Source organism: Procambarus clarkii, chromosome 86, assembly GCF_040958095.1.
Source record: "Procambarus clarkii isolate CNS0578487 chromosome 86, FALCON_Pclarkii_2.0, whole genome shotgun sequence".
Taxonomy (NCBI): Eukaryota; Metazoa; Arthropoda; class Malacostraca; order Decapoda; family Cambaridae; genus Procambarus; species Procambarus clarkii.
The window spans coordinates 2,985,376-3,011,148 of record NC_091235.1 but is presented as its reverse complement, the minus strand read 5'-3'; the positions used below and the strand labels follow the sequence as shown (position 1 = coordinate 3,011,148).

The following is a 25,773-nucleotide window of genomic DNA, read 5'->3' as shown; positions in this document are numbered from 1 at the left end:
CCAGCATCTCTCTCCTGAGCACCAGCATCTCTCTCCTGAGCACCAGCATCTCTCTCCTGAGCGCCAGCATCTCTCTCCTGAGCGCCAGCATCACTCTCCTGAGCGCTAGCATCTCTCTCCTGAGCGCCAGCATCTCTCTCCTGAGCGCCAGCATCCCTCTCCTGAGCGCCAGCATCCCTCTCCTGAGCGCCAGCATCTCTCTCCTGAGCGCCAGCATCTCTCTCCTGAGCGCCAGCATCTCTCTCCTGAGCGCCAGCATCTCTCTCCTGAGCGCCAGCATCTCTCTCCTGAGCGCCAGCATCTCTCTCCTGAGCACCAGCATCCCTCTCCTGAGCGCCAGCATCTCTCTCCTGAGCGCCAGCATCTCTCTCCTGAGCGCCAGCATCTCTCTCCTGAGCGCCAGCATCTCTCTCCTGAGCGCCAGCATCTCTCTCCTGAGCGCCAGCATCTCTCTCCTGAGCGCCAGCATCTCTCTCCTGAGCGCCAGCATCTCTCTCCTGAGCGCCAGCATCCCTCTCCTGAGCGCCAGCATCCCTCTCCTGAGCGCCAGCATCTCTCTCCTGAGCGCCAGCATCTCTCTCCTGAGCGCCAGCATCTCTCTCCTGAGCGCCAGCATCTCTCTCTTGAGCGCCAGCATCTCTCTCCTGAGCACCAGCATCTCTCTCCTGAGCACCAGCATCTCTCTCCTGAGCGCCAGCATCTCTCTCCTGAGCGCCAGCATCTCTCTCCTGAGCGCCAGCATCTCTCTCCTGAGCGCCAGCATTCCTCTCCTGAGCGCCAGCATCTCTCTCCTGAGCACCAGCATTCCTCTCCTGAGCGCCAGCATCTCTCTCCTGAGCGCCAGCATCTCTCTCCTGAGCGCCAACATCCCTCTCCTGAGCGCCAGCATCTTTCTCCCTGAGCGCCAGCATCTCTCTCCTGAGCGCCAGCATCTCTCTCCTGAGCGCCAGCATCTCTCTCCTGAGCGCCAACATCCCTCTCCTGAGCGCCAGCATCTCTCTTCCTGAGCGCCAGCATCTCTCTCCTGAGCGCCAACATCCCTCTCCTGAGCGCCAGCATCTCTCTCCCTGAGCGCCAGCATCTCTCTCCTGAGCGCCAACATCCCTCTCCTGAGCGCCAGCATCTCTCTCCTGAGCGCCAACATCCCTCTCCTGAGCGCCAGCATCTCTCTCCCTGAGCGCCAGCATCTCTCTCCTGAGCGCCAACATCCCTCTCCTGAGCGCCAGCATCTCTCTCCTGAGCGCCAACATCCCTCTCCTGAGCGCCAGCATCTCTCTCCCTGAGCGCCTGCCTTCACTGTGTGACCTCCACACGAGTGTCTGATATCCCCCGGGTTCACACTGTTGCCCCCGGGACGCCTGCCTATACTAGTATTTTCTAATGATTATTTAAAGTATATATTGTTTCATCAGTATCTGTGTTTCCCCTGCAACTAGGGGGAGGGGAGGTGATAGATGAGGGAAGGGGGTAGATGAGGGCAGGGGGTAGATGAGGGGAGGGGGTAGATGAGGCATACTTGGACACTCTGGGGAAGGGTTTGTGACTCAGGCATACTTGGGCACTCTGGGGAAGGGTTCGTGACTCAGGCATACTTGGGCACTCTGAGGAAGGGTTCGTGACCCAGGCATACTTGAACACTCTGGGGAAGGGTTCGTGACCCAGGCATACTTGGACACTCTGGGGAAGGATTCGTGACCAGGCATACTTGGACACTCTGGGGAAGGGTTTGTGACTCAGGCATACTTGGGCACTCTGGGGAAGGGTTCGTGACTCAGGCATACTTGGGCACTCTGAGGAAGGGTTCGTGACCCAGGCATACTTGAACACTCTGGGGAAGGGTTCGTGACCCAGGCATACTTGGACACTCTGGGGAAGGATTCGTGACCAGGCATACTTGGACACTCTGGGGAAGGGTTTGTGACTCAGGCATACTTGGGCACTCTGGGGAAGGGTTCGTGACTCAGGCATACTTGGGCACTCTGAGGAAGGGTTCGTGACCCAGGCATACTTGGGCACTCTGAGGAAGGGTTCGTGACTCAGGCATACTTGGGCACTCTGAGGAAGGGTTCGTGACTCAGGCATACTTGGGCACTCTGAGGAAGGGTTCGTGACCCAGGCATACTTGGGCACTCTGAGGAAGGGTTCGTGACCCAGGCATACTTGGGCACTCTGGGGAAGGGTTCGTGACTCAGGCATACTTGGGCACTCTGAGGAAGGGTTCGTGACCCAGGCATATTGAACACTCTGGGGAAGGGTTCGTGACCCAGGCATACTTGGACACTCTGGGGAAGGGTTCGTGACCCAGGCATACTTGGACACTCTGGGGAAGGGTTTGTGACTCAGGCATACTTGGGCACTCTGGGGAAGGGTTTGTGACTCAGGCATACTTAGGCACTCTGGGGAAGGGTTCGTGACCCAGGCATACTTGGACACTCTGGGGAAGGGTTCGTGACCCAGGCATACTTGGACACTCTGGGGAAGGGTTCGTGACCCAGGCATACTTGGACACTCTGGGGAAGGGTTCGTGACCCAGGCATACTTGGACACTCTGGGGAAGGGTTTGTGACTCAGGCATACTTGGGCACTCTGGGGAAGGGTTCGTGACCCAGGCATACTTGGACACTCTGGGGAAGGGTTCGTGACCCAGGCATACTTGGACACTCTGGGGAAGGGTTCGTGACCCAGGCATACTTGGACACTCTGGGGAAGGGTTCGTGTCCCAGGCATACTTGGACACTCTGGGGAAGGGTTTGTGACTCAGGCATACTTGGGCACTCTGGGGAAGGGTTCGTGACTCAGTCATACTTGGCACTCTGAGGAAGGGTTCGTGACCCAGGCATACTTGAACACTCTGGGGAAGGGTTTGTGACCAAGGCATACTTGGACACTCTGGGGAAGGATTCGTGACCAGGCATACTTGGACACTCTTGGGAAGGGTTCGTGACGCAGGCATACTTGGGCACTCTGGGGAAGGGTTCGTGGCCCAGGCATACTTGGGCATTCTGGGGAAGGGTTCGTGACCCAGGCATACTTGGACACTCTGGGGAAGGGTTCGTGACCCAGGCATACTTGGGCACTCTGGGGAAGGGTTCGTGACCCAGGCATACTTGGGCCCTCTGGGGAAGGGTTCGTGACCCAGGCATACTTGGGCACTCTGGGGAAGGGTTCGTGACCCAGGCATACTTGGGCACTCTGGGGAAGGGTTCGTGACCCAGGCATACTTAGGCACTCTGGGGAAGGGTTCGTGACCCAGGCATACTTGGGCACTCTGGGGAAGGGTTCGTGACCCAGGCATACTTGGGCACTCTGGGGAAGGGTTCGTGACCCAGGCATACTTGGGCACTCTGGGGAAGGGTTCGTGACCCAGGCATACTTGGGCACTCTGGGGAAGGGTTCGTGACCCAGGCATACTTGGACACTCTGGGGAAGGGTTCGTGACCCAGGCATACTTGGACACTCTGGGGAAGGGTTTGTGACTCAGGCATACTTGGACACTCTGGGGAAGGGTTCGTGACCCAGGTATACTTGGACACTCTGAGGAAGGGTTTGTGACTCAGGCATACTTGGACACTCTGGGGAAGGGTTTGTGACTCAGGCATACTTGGGCACTCTGGGGAAGGGTTCGTGACCCAGGCATACTTGAACACTCTGGGGAAGGGTTCGTGACCCAGGCATACTTGGACACTCTGGGGAAGGATTCGTGACCCAGGCATACTTGGACACTTTGGGGAAGGGTTCGTGACTCAGGCATACTTGGGCACTCTGGGGAAGGGTTCGTGACCCAGGCATACTTGGACACTCTAAGGAAGGGTTCGTGACCCAGGCATACTTGGACACTCTGGGGAAGGGTTCGTGACTCAGGCATACTTGGGCACTCTGGGGAAGGGTTCGTGACCCAGGCATACTTGAACACTCTGGGGAAGGGTTCGTGACCCAGGCATACTTGGACACTCTGGGGAAGGATTCGTGACCCAGGCATACTTGGACACTTTGGGGAAGGGTTCGTGACTGAGGCATACTTGGGCACTCTGGGGAAGGGTTCGTGACCCAGGCATACTTGGACACTCTGGGGAAGGGTTCGTGACCCAGGCATACTTGGACACTCTGGGGAAGGGTTCGTGACTCAGGCATACTTGGGCACTCTGGGGAAGGGTTCGTGACCCAGGCGTACTTGAACACTCTGGGGAAGGGTTCGTGACCCAGGCATACTTGGACACTCTGGGGAAGGATTCGTGACCCAGGCATACTTGGACACTCTGGGGAAGGGTTCGTGACGCAGGCATACTTGGGCACTCTGGGGAAGGGTTCGTGACCCAGGCATACTTGGGCACTCTGGGGAAGGGTTCGTGACCCAGGCATACTTTTCCCGTGACAAGGAAGGGAAGTACTTGGCTAGCTTTCACTCAAAGATTCCAATTGACCCGAAATCAGTGGGTAATGACCTGGCGGTGGGTGTCAGCGAACATCTCAGTATTACCCTTTGAGAGAGGCTTTTTTTTCAAACATCAATTTTATTTTTGAAATTGCAAGTTTGTCTGGACCCATTAACATATTTTCCTTGGTGCCATCCATGTTGGTGTTCAACGACGTTAGGTGTTCACAAATATCTACCATATATGCTAGTTTCAGAAGCCACGAGTCGTATTCCAGATAGTTGAAAATGAACTTTCATTCTTTTCTCTGAATAAAACGTGGAGGAGGACTGGTAGGTGTAAGAAGTGTGTGCTCACCCCGTGGAGGCCGTCTACCTACAGTGTGTAAAGGTCACCTGGTCTCCCACGTTGTTACATGTTTGTGCACACATGCGTGACTGCAGGGACGATGCTTTATGAAGTTAACTATGGGAACAGCTGTATCAAGATCATGTTTCAAATATCTGCTAATGAATTTAGAAACAAGAACTCCTCTACGAAGAAACCCGCGGGTCGCAATAACATCTGGATTTTGTCTTTGACAAGAGTAAGAAATGCTGGTATTGAGGTAAACACTGAGGGAGCACCATCTGTGCACATTCCAACACAACGACCCAATGACTAAATAAGAAGACACCAGTTTGCACACATCGTTCCCACGGCAAGTTTCCTCTGGTTCCTTGCACCGAAGAAAGCTTTCAGTTATTTCCTCAATGTACTCAACTCTTGCAAATGCCAACAGTTGAGCTTTACTTATGTTGCTTATGGCGACGTGCCCAAAACGCGTCGACTTAGATCGCGAAATGAAATTTTTTGTAGTGTTTGAGAGCGAAGGTCTTCAGTATGTGGTCACATGGCGTCTGACGCCAGCTGATAGTGTTACTACACACGACAATCTTCTGTTTCGCTACCATTTGCTCTGACCAGCATTGTTTGCTACGAAGTTACGGGCAGGCATAATTAGTCTCAACGGTAGGGTGGCTTTTTTTTTTTTGCAACAAGCCCAGCTAATAAGTAACTGCCTTGTTGAGCTTTCTCACTAAAAGTTACTTTTTTCTCACAAATCTTACTCTGTTTTCCTAGAGTTCAAAAGCCGTTTAAAGCAGTCTGCGAAAATAGTGTGGATAGTATATATATATATATATATATATATATATATATATATATATATATATATATATATATATATATATATATATATATATATATATATATATATGTCCTGGGGACCATTCAGGCTTGTTCGCATATATATATATATATATAACTGAAAACTCACACCCCAGAAGTGACTCGAACCCATACTCCCAGGAGCCACGCAACTGGTATGTACAAGACGCCTTAATCAACTTGACCATCACGACCGGACATAATGAGGTGATAGCCGAGGCTATTTGAACCACCCCACCGCCGGCACTCGGATAGTAATCTTAGGCATAGCATTTTACCAAATCACCTCATTCTTTGGGGCACACGTGAGGAACACAAATGCGAACAAGCCTGAATGGTCCCCAGGACAATATGCAACTGAAAACTCACACCCCAGAAGTGACTCGAACCCATACTCCCAGGAGCCACGCAACTGGTATGTACAAGACGCCTTAATCCACTTGACCATCACGACCGGACATAATGAGGTGATAGCCGAGGCTATTTGAACCACCCCACCGCCGGCACTCGGATAGTAATCTTAGGCATAGCATTTTACCAAATCACCTCATTCTTTGGGGCACACGTGAGGAACACAAATGCGAACAAGCCTGAATGGTCCCCAGGACAATATGCAACTGAAAACTCACACCCCAGAAGTGACTCGAACCCATACTCCCAGGAGCCACGCAACTGGTATGTACAAGACGCCTTAATCCACTTGACCATCACGACCGGACATAATGAGGTGATAGCCGAGGCTATTTGAACCACCCCACCGCCGGCACTCGGATAGTAATCTTAGGCATAGCATTTTACCAAATCACCTCATTCTTTGGGGCACACGTGAGGAACACAAATGCGAACAAGCCTGAATGGTCCCCAGGACAATATGCAACTGAAAACTCACACCCCAGAAGTGACTCGAACCCATACTCCCAGGAGCCACGCAACTGGTATGTACAAGACGCCTTAATCCACTTGACCATCACGACCGGACATAATGAGGTGATAGCCGAGGCTATTTGAACCACCCCACCGCCGGCACTCGGATAGTAATCTTAGGCATAGCATTTTACCAAATCACCTCATTCTTTGGGGCACACGTGAGGAACACAAATGCGAACAAGCCTGAATGGTCCCCAGGACAATATGCAACTGAAAACTCACACCCCAGAAGTGACTCGAACCCATACTCCCAGGAGCCACGCAACTGGTATGTACAAGACGCCTTAATCCACTTGACCATCACGACCGGACATAATGAGGTGATAGCCGAGGCTATTTGAACCACCCCACCGCCGGCACTCGGATAGTAATCTTAGGCATAGCATTTTACCAAATCACCTCATTCTTTGGGGCACACGTGAGGAACACAAATGCGAACAAGCCTGAATGGTCCCCAGGACAATATGCAACTGAAAACTCACACCCCAGAAGTGACTCGAACCCATACTCCCAGGAGCCACGCAACTGGTATGTACAAGACGCCTTAATCCACTTGACCATCACGACCGGACATAATGAGGTGATAGCCGAGGCTATTTGAACCACCCCACCGCCGGCACTCGGATAGTAATCTTAGGCATAGCATTTTACCAAATCACCTCATTCTTTGGGGCACACGTGAGGAACACAAATGCGAACAAGCCTGAAAGGTCCCCAGGACAATATGCAACTGAAATTTGGTAAAATGCTATGATTTGGTAAAATGCTATGCCTAAGATTACTATCCGAGTGCCGGCGGTGGGGTGGTTCAAATAGCCTCGGCTATCACCTCATTATGTCCGGTCGTGATGGTCAAGTGGATTAAGGCGTCTTGTACATACCAGTTGCGTGGCTCCTGGGAGTATGGGTTCGAGTCACTTCTGGGGTGTGAGTTTTCAGTTGCATATTGTCCTGGGGACCATTCAGGCTTGTTCGCATATATATATATATATATATATATATATATATATATATATATATATATATATATATATATATATATATATATATATATATATATATATATATGTCCTGGGGACCATTCAGGCTTGTTCGCATATATATATATATATATATATATATATATATATATATATGCGAACAAGCCTGAATGGTCCCCAGGACTATATGCGAATGAAAACTCACACCCCAGAAGTGACTCGAACCCATACTCCCAGAAGCAACACAACTGGTAACTACAGGGCGCCTTAATCCGCTTGACCATCACGGCCGTCAAAAGGAAGTGATAGCCGAGGCTATTTGAGCCACTTCCCCGACGGCAACTCGGATGGTAATCTTGGGCATAGCATTTCACCAAATCACCTCATTCTTTGGGGCACACGTGAGGAACACAAATGCGAACAAGCCTGAATGGTCCCCAGGACTATATGCGAATGAAAACTCACACCCCAGAAGTGACTCGAACCCATACTCCCAGAAGCAACACAACTGGTAACTACAGGGCGCCTTAATCCGCTTGACCATCACGGCCGTCAAAAGGAAGTGATAGCCGAGGCTATCAAGCGGATTAAGGCGCCCTGTAGTTACCAGTTGTGTTGCTTCTGGGAGTATGGGTTCGAGTCACTTCTGGGGTGTGAGTTTTCATTCGCATATAGTCCTGGGGACCATTCAGGCTTGTTCGCATTTGTGTTCCTCACGTGTGCCCCAAAGAATGAGGTGATTTGGTGAAATGCTATGCCCAAGATTACCATCCGAGTTGCCGTCGGGGAAGTGGCTCAAATAGCCTCGGCTATCACTTCCTTTTGACGGCCGTGATGGTCAAGCGGATTAAGGCGCCCTGTAGTTACCAGTTGTGTTGCTTCTGGGAGTATGGGTTCGAGTCACTTCTGGGGTGTGAGTTTTCATTCGCATATAGTCCTGGGGACCATTCAGGCTTGTTCGCATTTGTGTTCCTCACGTGTGCCCCAAAGAATGAGGTGATTTGGTGAAATGCTATGCCCAAGATTACCATCCGAGTTGCCGTCGGGGAAGTGGCTCAAATAGCCTCGGCTATCACTTCCTTTTGACGGCCGTGATGGTCAAGCGGATTAAGGCGCCCTGTAGTTACCAGTTGTGTTGCTTCTGGGAGTATGGGTTCGAGTCACTTCTGGGGTGTGAGTTTTCATTCATATATATATATATATATATATATATATATATATATATATATATATATATATATATATATATATATATGCATATATATTATATTGTGACAAAAATAGTAGGTGTTATTGCAGTCTCTCTAGGCAGACGGAATGCCAGTCACATAAAACAAAAACAATAGTAAAAAAAGAAAAAAGTTAAGACTGCAATTTGTCTTCATGGTGAAGTTAACTGTAGGAGAAAATATACAGAACAAAAATTAAAAAATACTTAACTTTAATATTAATCTTACTTTACACAAATTACAAAATAAAAACATTATCCAAACTTGGCTTTATACAGAGTGCAAATTAAACAAGATAAACAGACAATCAAATTTATGTTACGTTAATGTGCAAAATGAAATATGGTGCAGGAATACTGTGAGCCAGGCTGACTAAATCCATTACCACACTGAAATGTGTTAACAGGTCTATTCAGTTGAGCACACAGGAGTAATCTGAACTGTAGTGGATGATGATGATGATGAAGATTAAGCCACCCAAAAGGTGGCACGGGCATGAATAGCCCGTAAGTGGTGGCCATTTTAAGCCATTACCAGTATCAAGAGCTGATACTGGAGATCTGTGGAGGTGCGAATGCACCCTGCATGATGGGAGATGTCTCCCTTGACATCCCTCCCTTGTGTTAAGATGAAGATGAAGCCACCCAATAGGTGGCACGGGCATGAATTGGTAAGTGGTGGCCCTTTTGAGCCATCACCAGTATCAATAGATGATACTGGAGATCTGTGGAGGTGCGACTGCACCCAGCGTGACGGGAGATGTCTCCCGTGTTTTTAAACAGATGAAGAAGATGAAGATGAAGCCACCCAAAAGATGGCACGGGCATGAATAGCTCGTAAGTGGTGGCCCTTTCGAGCCATCACCAGTATCAAGAGCTGATACTGGAGATCTGTGGAGGTGCAAGTGCACTCTGCGTGACGGGAGATGTCTCCCATGAATGTGTCCAAGATGACGATTAAACCATCGAAAAGGTGGCACGGGCATGAATAGCCCGTAAGTGGTGGCCCTTTTGAGCCATTACCAGTATCAAGAGCTGATACTGGAGATCTGTGGAGGTGCAACTGCACCCTGCGTGACGGGAGATGTCTCCCGGACCAAGTGGTGACCAAAATCAAACTGTAGTGGGATAGGTAGCCCTATTTATATACGGCGACGGCCGTGCAGATGTCGCTGGTGACTTCTTTAACTATTAACCGGCTCTCTTAAACTGCTTGTTTCGGATGGCATGAGCTCCCGGCAATCCAGGTGCGAGGTGGGGTGATGTGCAGTGGGGTAGGTAGACTGGTGGTGTTGTCTAGAAGTCTGGAAGTAGTAGTTGTTGCTGTTGTTCTTCTTGTGACTGCAGTACTTGAATATATAGACGTGATATGGGTAGAATAGGTGATGATGGAGCAGGCCGAATCTCTTCCTAGAGATTTTACCGTGACAACTCTCCCCGAAGCCTGCTCCTATTGCCTATTCGACTGCAACGGAGTGTAGAATAGTAGGAGTGGACGAGTCCACCTCGTGGACTCTGGAAAGTGCGTAGGCGACGACGTTGTCCGAGCCCTTGATGAAGTAGATGGTAAGGTCGAAGTTCTGCAGATACAGTGCCCAGTGAAGCAGATGTTGGTTGTTGAACTGGGTCTACTGCAGAAGCTGGAGAGGATGGTGCTTGAAGATGTTGAGGTAGCACTGCAAGACTCTGTTAAGTATGAATTTGCTGTAGAATCGAGTCTGCTGAATGGATCGACGAGAATGGTGATCCAAGGAGATGGTGAGATTGTTCCTCTGATGCAAGGCCCAGCGTAGCAAGCACTGATTGGAGAACTGGGTTAGCAGTAGGAACCGAAGGAGATTGTGATACATGATGTTCACATGGTGATGTAGGATTCAGCGAAGTTTGGAGAACTGATCCTGATGTAGGGACTGAAGAATGTTGAATTCCGAGGTGAGGTTGAAGTTGTAACCTAGTAGATTGGATGGTATGTTGTGTTGCACGTCGAGCAGGATGTTGAGTGGCTCCTCTCTGATGATTGTAGCTATAGTTCATGATCCCATCTCGCGGCGGTGTGATGGTGTTTCTATCGCCAGGGTGGAAGACTGAAGGTTTTCTAATACCTGGCAGGGCGAGAATGGAGTTAGTACTAGCCAAGGATTTACGCCTTTCAAATGCAATGGAAGGCAAGTTTGTCTTACAATATTTTAGCTGAGGGCTGGTAAAGCTGTCTGGAGGAGAACGTTTATTTGGATTTGGTTCATAGAGAGAAGGATCTTTCCGGGTGTTGGAATAGATCGGGAATTTAGAACCATTGTAGTCAGGCCAAATACAACGAGAAGGATTAGACAATACCTTGGTGATGTTGGTTGTCTTACTCAAGTCATTGGAGGAGATGGTATCACACTTTCTCTGACTTTCCTGGCGGTGTCCGTACTGCGGGCACTGCTTCCCGAAGTGTTTCACAACGTCAGCAGCCGTACTGTTCTGGACGGACACTGCTGTAGAATACCTGATGGTAGAACATGGGATAGAACACAAAAGACCATTACCCGAGCTTGTCTGGGACAGAGGCTCATCATAGTTGTTGATATGGCTGAACGGCTCAGAAGACACTGGTACCTGTATCAGGGGTGCCTTTAATGGAGGAGCATTCGGCTTACCTGTCATCTGAGACATGTGACAATTTTTTACAAGGTGTTTAATGTCTCGAATCATACCTGGCCAGTAGTAGTCCTGCTTCAGGGTCTTGTAGGTCTTGTAGAAGCCGTAGTGTGAGCGAGATCCTTGGACCAGATGCAAGATATCTGATCATAGGCTATTGGGAACTACCAGTTGCTTGATGTTGGCCCGGTCGCCGTTCTCCTTCAATTTCCTGGTTCTATAACGCCGATACAACACTTTATTTTCTACAAAGAAACCAGGGATAGAGTTAGGTTGTGTCTCAGCCTGTAAGAATAAAGATGTTAATGAGGGATCCTCTCTCTGCAACTTACGGAACTCCAGCACTGTGAGATTCGGTGGGAGGCTCGGAGAATCTTGAGGAACAGCTGCAGCAGCTGGTTTCGGGGGAGCAGTTGTGGCCCGCTTCGTCACCATAACAGGAGGGAAGACGTTGTCAGAATCTGTTGCTTGGACCTCTTTAACCAACTGCAAGATAGTGTCTTCCATTGCTGAGTCACATACCTGGGGATCTTTCATGATGATTAAATTCACAGGTTGTAGATCTTCTGCCAAGTCGTTGCCCAGGAGAAGTTGAACTCCTGACATTGGAAAAGGCTTTTCCTGGATGGTGACTTGGACTTCACCTTGCATAAATGGACAATCCAGTGGACTCTGGTAAGTGGATATGGAGTAGTGGCAGTTAGGTCCGCGATAAGGACAGTTTCTCCGGTGTACGTGACGTTGGGTACAGCTGAGTTTAGACGAATAGATTGCAGAGCAGCTGTGTCCCTCAAGATCTTCACTTTAAACCTTTCCTCCGAATCTCCATAGCTGGCAGAGACTGTTCCTGAGTACAAGTGTCTTTTGAAGAGAGAGAGATCAGTGGATGAAACAAAAATATTCATCACAGGCTTAGGACTCTTATGAATTATAGGAGGAGGTGATTTGGGCTTATTTTCACTGCTGACCTTACAGTGAGGATTGGAACACTTTTCTATGGTATGCCCATAGTCTTTGCAATAATTGCAATACAAAGAGGAGTTCACATTACTGGTACTCACTTTTTCAGGACTAAACCAGGAGGTCTTACTAGATGGCGTGTTGGCTGGTACTCTATGAATAAGACTGTAGGAGTCAGCCAATTGAGCACATCTGGTAAGATCGTTTTCTTCCTTATCGGCTAGGTAGAGTCGTACAGAATTAGGTACACGTCTGAAGAATTCTTCCACCAGGATGAGATTGACGAGATCTGTAAAGGTGGAGACTTTTGTGGCTTCCAGCCACTTCATAAAATATCTCTTTTTGTTAGTTGCAAACTCTAGATAAGTGGTAGCACTTGCTTTAAGGTAATCCCTGAACTTACGTCTGTAGGTCTCGGTGGAGAGGAGGTAGGCATCGAGCACGGCTTATTTCAGTTCCTTGTAGTCGGTTTCAGACGTTATAGTACTGAGAGTCACTGCATCTCTACCTGTTATATGAGACCTGAGAAGCACAGGCCATTGATCTGAGGCCAGCTAAGTTGGGTAGCCAGAGCCTCAAATGAAGTAAAAGAAGACATCTACTTCTGCCTCAACAAAAGATGGCATCAACTTAATTGCATGTGAAAGGTTAAAACGTACCGGAAGGTTAGCTTCAGTTTGTTGGCACAGAGTGTGGTGTGCAGTTTCCAAATCCAGCTCTTTGCGTCATTGCTCTAGAGCACTGGCGGCTTGCTTCTTATCATGTTCACGTTGTATCTCCAACTCGCGTTCTTTTAACTCTAGCTGTTCCTGTTCCTGATCACGTTGTAGGGCAGGTTGTTCTTTCTTGAGCTGTAGAGTTTCCCTCTCACGCTCAGCTTGTAGGGCCGCTTGTTCTTTCTGAAGGGCGGCTTCACGTTCCTTCATTTGAAGGGCTTCCTTCTCACGTTCACGGTGTAGGGCAGCTTGTTCCTGTTCCCGCTCACGTTGTAGGGCAGCTTGTTCCCTCTCACGTTCTAGGGCAGCTTGTTCTTTCTGGAGCTGAAGAACTTCTCTCTGAAGAGCAGCTTGTTCCTTCAGACTTTCGCGTTCAGCGTTAGCAAGTTCTAGCTTCAATTTCATGGCTACCAAGGTGCTCTTATCTGCAATTAAATATTATTCATGAGTCTCAGAGGTAATTGCATCATTATCCAATAGATAATCCAAAATAAGATTGTGTAAATCAGTTTTAGTGGCTCCATAAGGTGGTACTCATTTACTGAAGTCAGCATCTCCGCCTTGGTGGCACGATGCAGTGTGCCCACTTCATCGTTTCGATTCTGTCTGAACGTGGAAAGGCGAAACATGGTGAATGATAGCAAATATATGCAAGAGAATACCCAGGTGGATGTACCAAAATATAAAATGTTAGAGTGACAGGATGACATGGCAATGATACACTCTCCTGTTTAAACTTAATAATCAAGGTTACAATCAAGATAAAAAATGAAACTAAGTGTTTCAAGGAGGTAGGGAATCTTGTACCTGGTACTCTATATGATGAGGATAAGGGCAAGAGGGATCCTACTTTAATTGTGAGGCAATTGTCTCGAAGGTAGTCTAAAAAATGTAGGGATTTCTAACCTTGTCTCTAAATGACGCCAGAGTGGGTGCCGAGCACAACATTTGGCCCACTTGTCTGGGTCAATTCGGCATAGGGAGGATGAATGAGAACGGACAACGTCTGCTAGAACTCTGCTGCCTTCATGGTCTTTGTGTCACCAACACGTTCTTCGGCACAAAGCCTCAACACCGAGTATCTTGGAGACACCCCAGATCCAAGCACTGGCACCAGCTTGACCTGATTCTTACCAGGCGTGCAAGTCTACCCAGCGTCAAGATTACGCGTAGCTACCAGAGTGCTGTCTTTGACACCGACTACTCCCTGGTATGTAGCAGGGTCAAGATGCAACCAAAGAAGATTCATCACTCGAAAAAGGCGGGCAGACCTCGCATCGACACCACCAAGACCCGCAACCAGGACAAGGTGGAAGATTTTGAATGCGTGCTCGAGGAAGCTCTCCCTGACCCAGCTGGAGTCACTGCCTGTAAAAGATGGGAGCACTTCAGAGACGCTGTGTTCAATGCTGCCATTTCCACCTTTGGCAAGAAGACCAGCAGGTCGGCAGACTGGTTCGAGGCTCACTCGGAAGAGATGACACCTGTCATCGAAGAGAAGAGAAACGCCTTGGCAGCCTACAAAGCCTGCCCAAGTCAGCGCAACTTACAGATCCTTCGGACCGTCCGCTGCAAAGTGCAGCAGAGCGCCAGGCGATGTGCCAACAACTATTGGCTCCAGCTCTGCTCCCAGATACAGACTGCAGCAGATACAGGCAATGTAAGGGGAATGTATGACGGCATCAAGCAGGCCCTCGGCCCAATCCAGAGGAAGACCGCTCCTCTGAAATCTGCCACTGGCGAGGTGATTCAGGACCAGACACTGCAGCTGAAGCGCTGGGTCAAGCGCTACTCTGAGCTATACGCCAGGGAAAATGTGGTCACCGAAGATGCTCTGAGCGCCGTTGAGTGTCTGCCTGTGTTAATGGAGCTCGACAGCGAACCGACCCTGGAAGAACTCAGCGATGCCCTAGACTCCCTTGCTTCTGGTAAAGCTCCTGGCAAAAATGGCATTCCTGCTGAGACCTTGAAGTGCTGTAGAGGTAGCCTGCTCATGGAGCTGCATGAAATTCTCTGCCTCTGCTGGGAAGAAGGAGAGGTGCCACAGGACATGAGGGATGCCAACATCGTCACGCTGTATAAGAATAAAGGTGATGGGCGACTGCAACAACTATCGTGGAATCTCCCTCCTCAGTATTGTCGGAAAGCTGTTTGCTTGAGTCGCATTGAAGAGGCTCCAAGTACTTGCAGAGAGAGTCTATCCAAAGTCACAATGCGGATTCAGAGCTGGCAGGTCCACCATTGACATGGTCTTTTCCCTCAGACAACTGCAGGAGAAATGTAGGGAACAGAAGCAGCCACTCTTCGTAGCCTTCATAGATCTGACGAAGGCCTTCGACCTCGTCAGCAGGGATGGCCTGTTCAAGATCCTCCCCAAGATCAGATGCCCACCCAGGCTCCTCAGCATCATCAGATCTTTCCATGATAACATGAGGGGCACCGTGGTCTTTGATGGCCTAACATCAGACGCCTTTGACATCCGAAGTGGAGTAAAGCAGGGCTGTGTACTGGCTCCAACCCTATTCGGGATTTTCTTCGCAGTTATGCTGCGGCACGCCTTCGGATCTGTCACGGAAGGCATTTACCTCTGGACCAGGTCGGATGGAAAGCTCTTTAACCTCGCCAGGCTGAGAGCCAAGACGAAGGTTCGGCTGAGGTGTCTGCGCGACTTCCTTTTTGCCGACGATGCAGCAGTCACTGCCCACTCAGCTGAAGACCTCCAACGGCTCATAACCCGCTTCAGCGAGGCCTCTCAGGCTTTCGGACTCACCATCAGCCTGAAGAAAACACAAGTCATGGGACAAGGAGTGGACTCCCCACCTGACATCGGCATCTCTGATTCCAAACTGGAAGTCGTTGACGACTTCGTGTACCTGGGCTCCACAATCTCTGACTCCCTCTCTCTTGATACAGAGCTAAACAAACGCATCGGTAAGGCATCTACTACCATGTCCAGACTGACAAAGAGAGTGTGGGCCAACAATAGGCTAACTTAGTTTACTAAGATTCAGGTTTACAGAGCCTGTGTCCTGAGCACTCTCCTTTATGGCAGTGAGTCTAGGATACTCCGCGCCCGTCAGGAAAGACAGCTGAATGCCTACCACATGCGCTGCCTTTGACACATCTTGGACATCACCTGGCAGGACAAGGTGACAAACAACAACGTCTTGGGGAGAGCAAGAATCACCAGCATGTACACAATGCTGAAACAGAGACGAATGCGCTGGCTCGGGCACGTTGTGCGAATGGGCGACGGCAGGATCCCCAAGGATCTCCTGTGCAGAGAGCTGATGCAGGGAAAGCGTCCAACAGGCAAGCCCCAGCTACGGTACAAAGACGTATGCAAGAGGGACCTGAAAGCCATGGACGTCGATCTTGCTATATGGGAGACACTGGCTGCAGACCGTTCAGCCTGGAGGCAGTCTGTTCAAAGAGGTCTCTCCAAGTTCGAGGAGTCACTTGCCAAGGAATCGTAGGCAAAGAGACAGAGAAAGAAAGCCGGTAACCAGGAAGACAGACCAGAATCGGACTTCGTTTGTGCTCGGTGTGGGATGGACTGCCACTCTCGGATTGGCCTCATCAGTCACACCAGACACTGCACCAGGATTGACAACTAGGGCGCAACTCCATAGTCTCCCGAGACTGAAGGATGCCTACTACTACTCTAAATGACGAGAACAAAGGCAAGAGGTTTCCTACTAAAACTAGATAGTACTTACAGAATTAACAATCTTTGTGCTCTGGAAAAGGATGTTAACTTCCTACCTGTGTAAGTACCATATCTCTGACCGATGCGTAGGGGTGCGAAGTGTCAATTAATGATGAGAACTGCTTGTATGGGTCCCAGCCTTACAGCATAGTCCGAGTGAGAGGAACTTTGGCTCTCTATATCCTCCTACGTTCGGGTTGCAAAGATGTGGGTGTACTTGACCCAAAGACAGACCAAAGTACCTGGATACCAAAGGGGGTGATCTGCCTGAATGAGAACTCTCCTGTAGGAACGAGAATAAGGTGGACATAACAGAATATAGCGAAGATTATTAATGACCAATCACGAGTATGACTGTGGCCACAAGACACCACATAATCCAAAGTCATCCAACAATGATATAATGCTACATCTGGAAAGCAAACAGTATGAAGCACCATTAAAATTATTCAAAGAATAAGAGTTCTGAAAAGTTAAACTTGTAATAAAGCCAAGTACAGTTACCACAACTTTAAGTGAAGGGTCTAGACCTGAGCTAGGCTCTCGGACAGGCCCCCAATTTATGTGACAAAAATAGTAGGTGTTACTGCAGTCTCTCTAGGCAGACGGAATGCCAGTCACATAAAACAAAAACAATAGTAAAAAAAGAAAAAATAGTTAAGAATGCAATTTGTCTTCATGGTGAAGTTAACTGTAGGAGAAAATATACAGAACAAAAATTTAAAAATACTTAACTTTAATATTAATCTTACTTTACACAAATTACAAAATAAAAATATTATCCAAACTTGGCTTTATACAGAGTGCAAATTAAACAAGATCAACAGACAATCAAATTTACATTATGTTAGTGTGCAAAATGAAATATGGTGCGGAAATACTGTGAGCCAGGCTGACTAAATCCGTTACCACACCGAGATGTGTTAACAGGTCTATTCAGTTGAGCACGCAGGAGTAATCTGAACAGTAGTGGGCTAGGTAGCCCTATTTATATACGTTGATGGCCATGCAGATGGCACTGGTGATTTCTTTAACTATTAACCGGCTCTTTAAAACTGCTTGTTTCGGATGGCGTGAACTCCCAGCGAACCAGGTGCGAGATGGGGTGATGTGCAGTGGGGTAGGTAGACTGGTGGTGTTGTCTAGACGTCTGGAAGTAGTGGTTGTTGTTGTTCTTCTTCTTCTTGTGGCTGCAGTACTTGAATACATAGACGAGATATGGGTAGAATAGGTGATGATGGACCAGGCCGAATCTATTCCTAGAGGTTTTACAGTGACAATATATATATATATATATATATATATATATATATATATATATATATATATATATATATATATATATATATATATATATATATATATATATATATATATATATATATATATATATAATATACTTCATACCACATACAACCCTACTCCTTTGCCAGGTAAGTCTACTATGGCTCACCAAAGTGCTACTTGGAACGTTTTGTTCCAAGTAGCTGAATGTAAAACAACAACCATACTTTTAAGAAAATTAAAATGCACTTAAGATTTCTCTATTATAATTCTGACATTTACACTCAGGTGGACAGCAGGAAGCTCGTGGAGGGAGGATGATGTCTGGCCTCGTGCTGCCCCGTCTGCAGGGCGTCAAGGCTCTTCTGAGCGTCAGGGGCTTTCAGGTTGTGACAGGGAAGGCCCTCACAGGCAGGCCAGTGACTAACGTCAAGTGTCCTCCCTTCAGTAAGTGCGTGTTCTTCAGTAATGGCTAATTTCAACCACAATATTCACATTGATGTGTCACCTCGGGGGCTCACCTACGTTATGTTGACAAGTCATTATTACGTGTGACTTGTGAGCTGTATGAGAGCTGCTCTACACCCTCCGCTCCACCTTGCTCTACACCCAATTTACGCTCGTGACAATCGCGGAGGACATAGTGGTGTGGTGTATAGCAGTAGTGTGTGTTTGTCCAGGGTGTGGATGGTTCGTGGGTGGTGTGGTATAAGGCAGTAGTGAGTGTCTAGGGGTGTGGATGGTTCATGGGTGGTGTGGTGTAGAGCAGTAGTGTGAGTGTCCAGGGTGTGGATAGTTCATGGGTGGTGTGGTGTAGAGCAGTAGTGTGAGTGTCCAGGGTGTGGATAGTTCATGGGTGGTGTGGTGTAGAGCAGTAGTGTGTGTATGTGTCCAAGGTGTGGATAGTTCATGGGTGGCGTGGTTGACAATACTGACCAGCTGCATACAGTTCTCTATAAGAAGTTTCTGCACTAGTTAAAATATTAAGTATACAATGAAACATAGTTATGTGTTAATGACTGCGGTTACTGATGGTGGTGGCTGTAGAGGGACTTGTTACCCTTACAGGTCACCCAGCAGGACATGCAAGGTGTGGCTCTACAAGCAGCCTCTATGATCATGACGCCCTCAGGTCACATTTCCACAAACACCTCAAGACTCCAGAATATTTTAACTTCGCCAAAGATATTGTTGGCGTCTGGGCTCATAAGAAGGTAAGGTTACTTACTTTTTTTTTTTTTTTTTTTTTTTTTGAGATATATACAAGAATTGTTACAATCTTGTACAGCCACTAGAATGCGTAGCGTTTCGGGCAGGTCCCTGGAATACGATCCCCGCCGCGAAGAATCGTTTTTTCATCCAAGTACACATTTTACTGTTGCGTTAAACAGAGGCTACAGTTAAGGAATTGCGCCCAATAAATCTTCCCCGGCCAGGATACGAACCCATGACATAGCGCTCGCGGAACGCCAGGCGAGTGTCTTACCACTACACCACGGAGACTGATACTTTATTGATATTTGTTTAGTAGTGTGTGAAACATATCATACTGAGTACAGTCTCAGGGTCAAACTTGTGCTCAAGTTGTTTGAACTCAATTTACTTGTTTTTTCATGTCTTAAAATATAATTTTTGTAGGCAGCAGATGAACAGATGAACTGTGCTGGCGAGGGTTAATCCTCACCAGCACAGATGCTTCACAGCACTGGCATAGCAGGTACAGGTACGCACTAAACCAACTACACCACACTCAAAGCCTTAAAGAGGTGGAAATTCTAGGGTATTTTACACCCAGATACTTCCAACCTCCCAAAACCACTACAGCAAGTGAGAGGTCATTCACGTTTTCCATCAAGCCCTGTTATATGGGAGAACATGGTGTCCATGCTTAATGCACTAACTTGCCTGAACCACAAGTTCATTAAAGTTAATAACTTTAGACACAGACACCCACCAGGAGACTTGACTTGAGACTTGAACCCTCGCCAGTTCAAGTCTCCTGGTAGGTATGTGTGTGTCTAAAGTTTTATACGGCATGCATAGACTTGATAAAACACCTAAATTATTGGGATCGTCTCAAAGCTCTCCAAATGTAATGTAATCTCTAGACAGGAGACGAGAGAGATACCATATAATATACACATGGAAAATAATTGAGGGCCAGGTCCCAAATCTACACAGTAAAATAACAACGTACTAGAGTGAACGATATGGAAGAAAATGCAAGATTGAACCAGTGAAGAGCAGAGGTGCCATAGGCACAATCAGAGAGCACTGTATAAACATCAGAGGTCCGCGGTTGTTCAGTGTCCTCCCAGCGACTATAAGAAATATTGCCGGAACAACCGTGGACATCTTCAAGAGAAAACTGGACTGTTTTCTAAGAGAAGTTCCGGATCAGCAAGGCTGTGGTGGGTATGTGGCCCTGCGGGCCGCTCCAAGCAACAGCCTGTTGGACCAAACTCTCACAAGTCGAACCTGGCCTCGGGGAGTAGAAGAACGACCGTGCTCTCAGCCACAGCTCAGAATGGAAGCAAGTCGACGAAGAACTCTGTAGGGTAAGGCAGGTCCTAGTGAACAACGGCTTCTCCAATGGTTTCGTCGAAGACATCATAAGAAGTAAAGTGAAACGCCATGCAACCTCTGAAGAGACAACTAACACAACACCTATACCCCCTATTAGACTATTTTACAGGAACTTCTTTTCCACAGCTCATAAAACGGAGGAAAGGGTCCTGAAAGATATTGTTAATAGAAACGTTTTCCCTACAGACAAAAATCAGAGGATACAACTGACGATTTACTATAAAACCAGAAAAACGGCCAGCCTACTCATGAGAAACTCTCCAGACACAAAGCAGAACGCTTTAAAAGAGACCAACGTCGTCTATGCCTTCAAATGCCCACTTGGGGACTGTAAGCTCCAAAAACCCAATATATAGGCAAGACAACAACATCTCTTTCTAGGCGTTTAACGATGCATAAGCAACAGGGCTCCATTAAGGAACATATAATCTCTTCCCACAACCAAACCATCACCAGAGAAATCTTAGCAAACAACACAGAAATCATCGATAGATACAGCGATAGCAGACGGCTTGACGTTTGCGAGGCACTGCACATCAAGAAGTCAACACTAGCAATCAACAGCCAATTAATGCACAACTATATTCTACCCACTTCAAGACTCCGCTCCAATATAGAAGCATCAAGAAATATGACCAATAGGCTTTCTACAATTACTTCCATTCAATGCCCATTGTTTCGTGTTGTCTTGTGTTTGAATTTAATACCCATTCAATACCCATTGTTTCGTGTTCTGTCTTGTGTTGGAATTTAATACCCATTGAATACCCATTGTTGAAAGTTCGTTTTTCACCTCATCCACCTCACCCAAATGTAGATATAAACCTCGAAGATGTGTAAGCTCTATTCAGTTGCAGTTGTGTGTTTGTAAACTAAAGTCTTTGAAAATGTAATAAGTTTTACGAAACGCGCTCAAGTGTCGCGTCAGACTAGAAATAAAAATGAATTTTGGAGAATTGATCTTTGAATTACCATCAACAGTGAAAAGAAAGATAGAGAAAATTCGTGTTAGAATTATTAATCTTACTTTTTCGGTCATATTTAATAATATATGTCTACAGGAAAGACTGCTACCAAAATATACTTATATATATATATATATATTATATATACATACTAGCTGTACCCAGTCACGCGTTGCAGTGGCTCAGCAACGCATGCACGTTGCTGAGCCATAGCAACCCTCCTCTTTCTACCCGTCTTTCCCACCATTCCTCCCTCCCCCGTCTCCTCATTCTCCCAACCATTTCCATTTCTCCCGTCCCTTCGTCCTCCCCACCATTCCCCACTCCCCCCGTCTGCTTGTTCTCTCCACCATTCCCAACTCCCTCGTCCTCCCCCACCATTCCCCCTTCCCCGTCCTCTCATCCTCCTCACCATCCCCTGTTCCCTTGTTCTCCCCACCATTCTCCACACTCCTGTCCTCTCGTCTTCCCCACTATCCCCCACTCCCCTTGCCCTCCCTGTCCACTCATCCTCCCCACCATCCCCCATTCCTCTGTTCCCTTGTCCTCCACACCATTCTCCAATCCCCCGTCCCCTCGTCCTCCCCACCATGCCCTATTCCCATCCCCTCGTCCTCCTCACCATTCCCCACTCCCTCGTCCGATGCATTCCCAAATGATCTGATGTTCCCATCAGAAAAATGGGAACATCAAATGATCTGATGTTCCCATCACTGAAAAATAAGAACAGTTAAAAAACAAAATGAAAAACAACGAAAAAAAAACTACTCACGAAATGAACGGTATGGTAAACAACAGAGCTCAATTCCAACGCAATGTCACAAAATAATTAAGTCAAAATGAAAATCAATCAAAATCTATGAAAATTCCATTTATAAAGCGTTCGGAAACATTGAAATGGAATCGTAACACTTAGTATAGCGTGTGTTGCTTTTACATCAACAGATGGTGCTGTTTAAAAAACAAAAAAACATGTTTTTACCTGGCACAAGTGTGTCATCAATATAGTAGGTATATAAAACAACCCGTTCTCGCAAATTCGTAAAGTCAATATTGACTTATTAACTACGTGCATAGGTGATATACTAAACATAATAGATACCCTTAAAAAGATTCATAGAAAACACCGACCTTACCTAACCTTGTTAGTATCTTAAGATAAGCATCTTATTGCTTCGTAATTACAATTATTACTTAACCTATACCTATTATAGGTTAGGTAATAATTGTAATTACGAAGCAATAAGATGCTTATCTTAACATACTAAGTAGGTTAGGTAAGGTCGGTGTTTTTCTATGAAGCTTTTCAAGGGAAACTATTATGTTAAGTATGTCACCTATGCACATATTTAATAAGTCAATATTGACTTATTTAATTTGCGAGAACGGGTTGATATAAAAACAGGTGCGTATTTGAATGGAATGTTGAGTCAAAATTTCAAAGCAATTGATTATGAACTTTTGGGGATTACAGCGTGTGTTGCTTTTACGTCCAAAGGATGGCATTTTTTTTTTTTTATAAAAAAAGCATGATTTTACATGCTGAACCCCTCTCCAAGATCAAGAGGCCATACAGGATGATCTCTAGGGTAAAGTACAAGCACTCCAGTGTCCATTGCTGGTCGACCGATCGGTAGTGGGAATATGGCTGCCGAGGTCGGTTGTTTTGTTCCTTCAGAGAGTGGTTGGGGACATTGTCCGCCTGTAAGTAACAATCTGGTGCAACAACCAGAGCTCTCTTTTGGAGGTTTAAATCACATAAGGCCCAAACCCCCTCAGCGCAGAATATGGACTAATGCTAAAGCTTTTGACAAGGTACCACATGAAAGACTGGCAAGGAAACTGCAGGCACATGGAAGAAATGGAATATTACAATGGATAAAACAAAGGGTTGCGTTAAATCGTAATGAATCTGACGGGAGAAATGTGGTGAGGAGGGGTACCACAGGGGTCTATTTTGGGGGCCAACCCTTTGTCATATACATCAATGACATAGATGAGAATATTACAAACAACATCATCACATTTGCAGATGACCGTAAGATTTTTGTAAAGTGTTTTGGAAGTGAAAATGATATTAAGACCTTACAGAGTATCGATATAATTTTGAACTCCATAAATGGTCAGAAGACTGGCAAATGCTTATTATTATCGATAAATCTAAGACTTTGCATGTGGGGCATAACAATCCACTCTCAACTTCCAAATTAATAGCATTACCTTGCAGCGGATTCATGAAGAAAAGAACGTTGAAGTCTGAATCCATCATTCACTGAAAGTTGCACAAGTGGGAGCAGCAGTAAAAAACAGCCAACCAAACCCTAGGAATAATCAAGCGTACCTTTACCCTTAAGGAAAAGAAGATAGTCATTCAATTGTATACGTCTCTTGGTGCGCCCCCACCTGTTCGTCCGATGTCCAGAGGGTCTGGAAAGGTTGGGCCAGGAAGAGGGATGAGATGAAATTTTTGAAGACGATTTGGATGGTGAAGGAGGAGGCTTGAAAGCTAGGTGACCTGTCCACCATGGGTTGACATCAAGTATACATCTCGGAGTGGAGCTTGTCGTTATTGAGTTTTTCTTCCGTGGCAAGGGCCTTCATCCTGGTGTAGATGAGGTGCTTAGTTTGGCTTGGAGGCGGTGTCTTCCCTTTTGGGGTGGTGCACGTTTGCTGGTAGTTGATGGTAGGTGTTAGCAGTGTTTCTTCATTCTTCTATCGCTGGTCTTCAGACTTCAGTGGTCTTTTTTCTTGCATTCTTCATCAAACTTGGATCGCTGTTCGTCTTGGATTTCACGGAAGTCATGGTTGTCTTACTTCTCGTTGATATTGCTGTGTCATTCGAGGTTCTAGACGTGGTATCCAGTAGGAAATCATCAAGGCTGTAGAGGAACCTTCCGCTGAGGAGGGGATGGTGTTCCCACGGAGACATCTTCGTCTGACGAATCGGTTGAATCAAAGTTGCAGCGATGTTCCTTGAAATTTGAGTAGTAGTAGACTGTGGAGAGGGTTGCCGAGTGGTTGCTGTGACTACAGCTGGAGTAGAAGGTTCGATGGGCGTTATTTGTGGTTCGTAGAACATCGGTAGTAATCTTTGTGGAAGTGGCAGGAACGTTGTCAGCTAGAGACTCCTTCCTCTACTAGGTCAGATGGAGGGTTAGCACGCAGCAGGTGATGCAGGCTGAGCAGCTGCAGATTCAGTTTCCGTTGATGTTGAAGGCGCCTGCCCTGCAGGAAGCACTGTCTCAGGAACTCTGAAGGTAGTCAAGCCATTTGCAGCATACAGTGAGTTTAGAATTGTGACGGACAAATTATTGTCAGACCCAGCAATCCTCTCAGCATGGTGCAGCAGAGCAGGTATCAGAACAGTGTCTGAAGTACACTGGGTTGTTGATTGGACGTTTAGGCTCCCAATGAAGAGGCTGGGAGGTCCGGGGCCGAGAGGCGCCGCCTTGGCAGAACAGGAAAATCTTCAGATTGGTTAATGGGTCCTGGAGGGTTGGGGCTGGCGCTGACGGAAACGGCGTCGTTCATGGTTGAAGGTCTCTTCCCGTCCTCCAAACTGACAATACAGTTTAATACTAAGTACGTTTCCTGACTGTCATATATAGTACAAAATTGCACTTATGGGGAGTGTTAAATTTACCACCCCATTTATTCTCGTTTTCTGTTAAGACACTCAGAATTTGAGGACGAAGTTTTTAAGTTCAATTTGCTATCCACAAGTTTTAAATATCAGGAATTTCTTTTTCAGTTTTATTAAACAATAGAGATTTTATACGAAATTTAAAAATATCCTGAGTTACTTTACAATTTATTGAAATATTTTAGTTTTTCTTTTATTAGTTTTATAAAACTGTAATATCAATATAGCTATAGGTTAAGTACTAATTGTAATTAAGAAGCAATAAAATGCTTATCTTCAAACACTAAGAAGGTTAGGTTAGGTCATGGTTTTCTCTTCAGCTTTTCAGGTAAACTTAAATATTCACAATATATTTGACAGTACTGTTTAATAGTAAGTGAAAATAAGTACAATTCCTGACAGCTAGGAATAGTACATAATTACACTTATTTGTGCTGTTACATTTACCTCCCCAATTGTGGAAGATGGACTGTCCCATCAGCCAGTTCTGTATTTCCTCCTGTCGACGTGGGCAACGGTGGGAAATTGCAACATGGTTACCACCATAAAG

At 46.8% G+C, this 25,773-nt stretch overlaps 1 protein-coding gene across 4 annotated transcripts in view; it reads left to right on the top strand.

Moving 5' to 3' along the window:
* LOC123769148 (acyl-coenzyme A synthetase ACSM3, mitochondrial) overlaps nt 1–25,773 on the top strand; it is a 401,722-nt gene that overhangs the window by 252,596 nt on the left and 123,353 nt on the right. For all 4 annotated transcript variants that reach the window (XM_045760127.2, XM_045760117.2, XM_045760154.2 and 1 more), the window contains 2 exons: nt 18,318–18,476; nt 19,098–19,243. In XM_045760127.2, coding sequence (XP_045616083.1) covers nt 18,347–18,476; nt 19,098–19,243 — 276 coding nt within the window. In that variant the 5' untranslated portion in view covers nt 18,318–18,346. The remainder of the gene's footprint in view (nt 1–18,317; nt 18,477–19,097; nt 19,244–25,773) is intronic.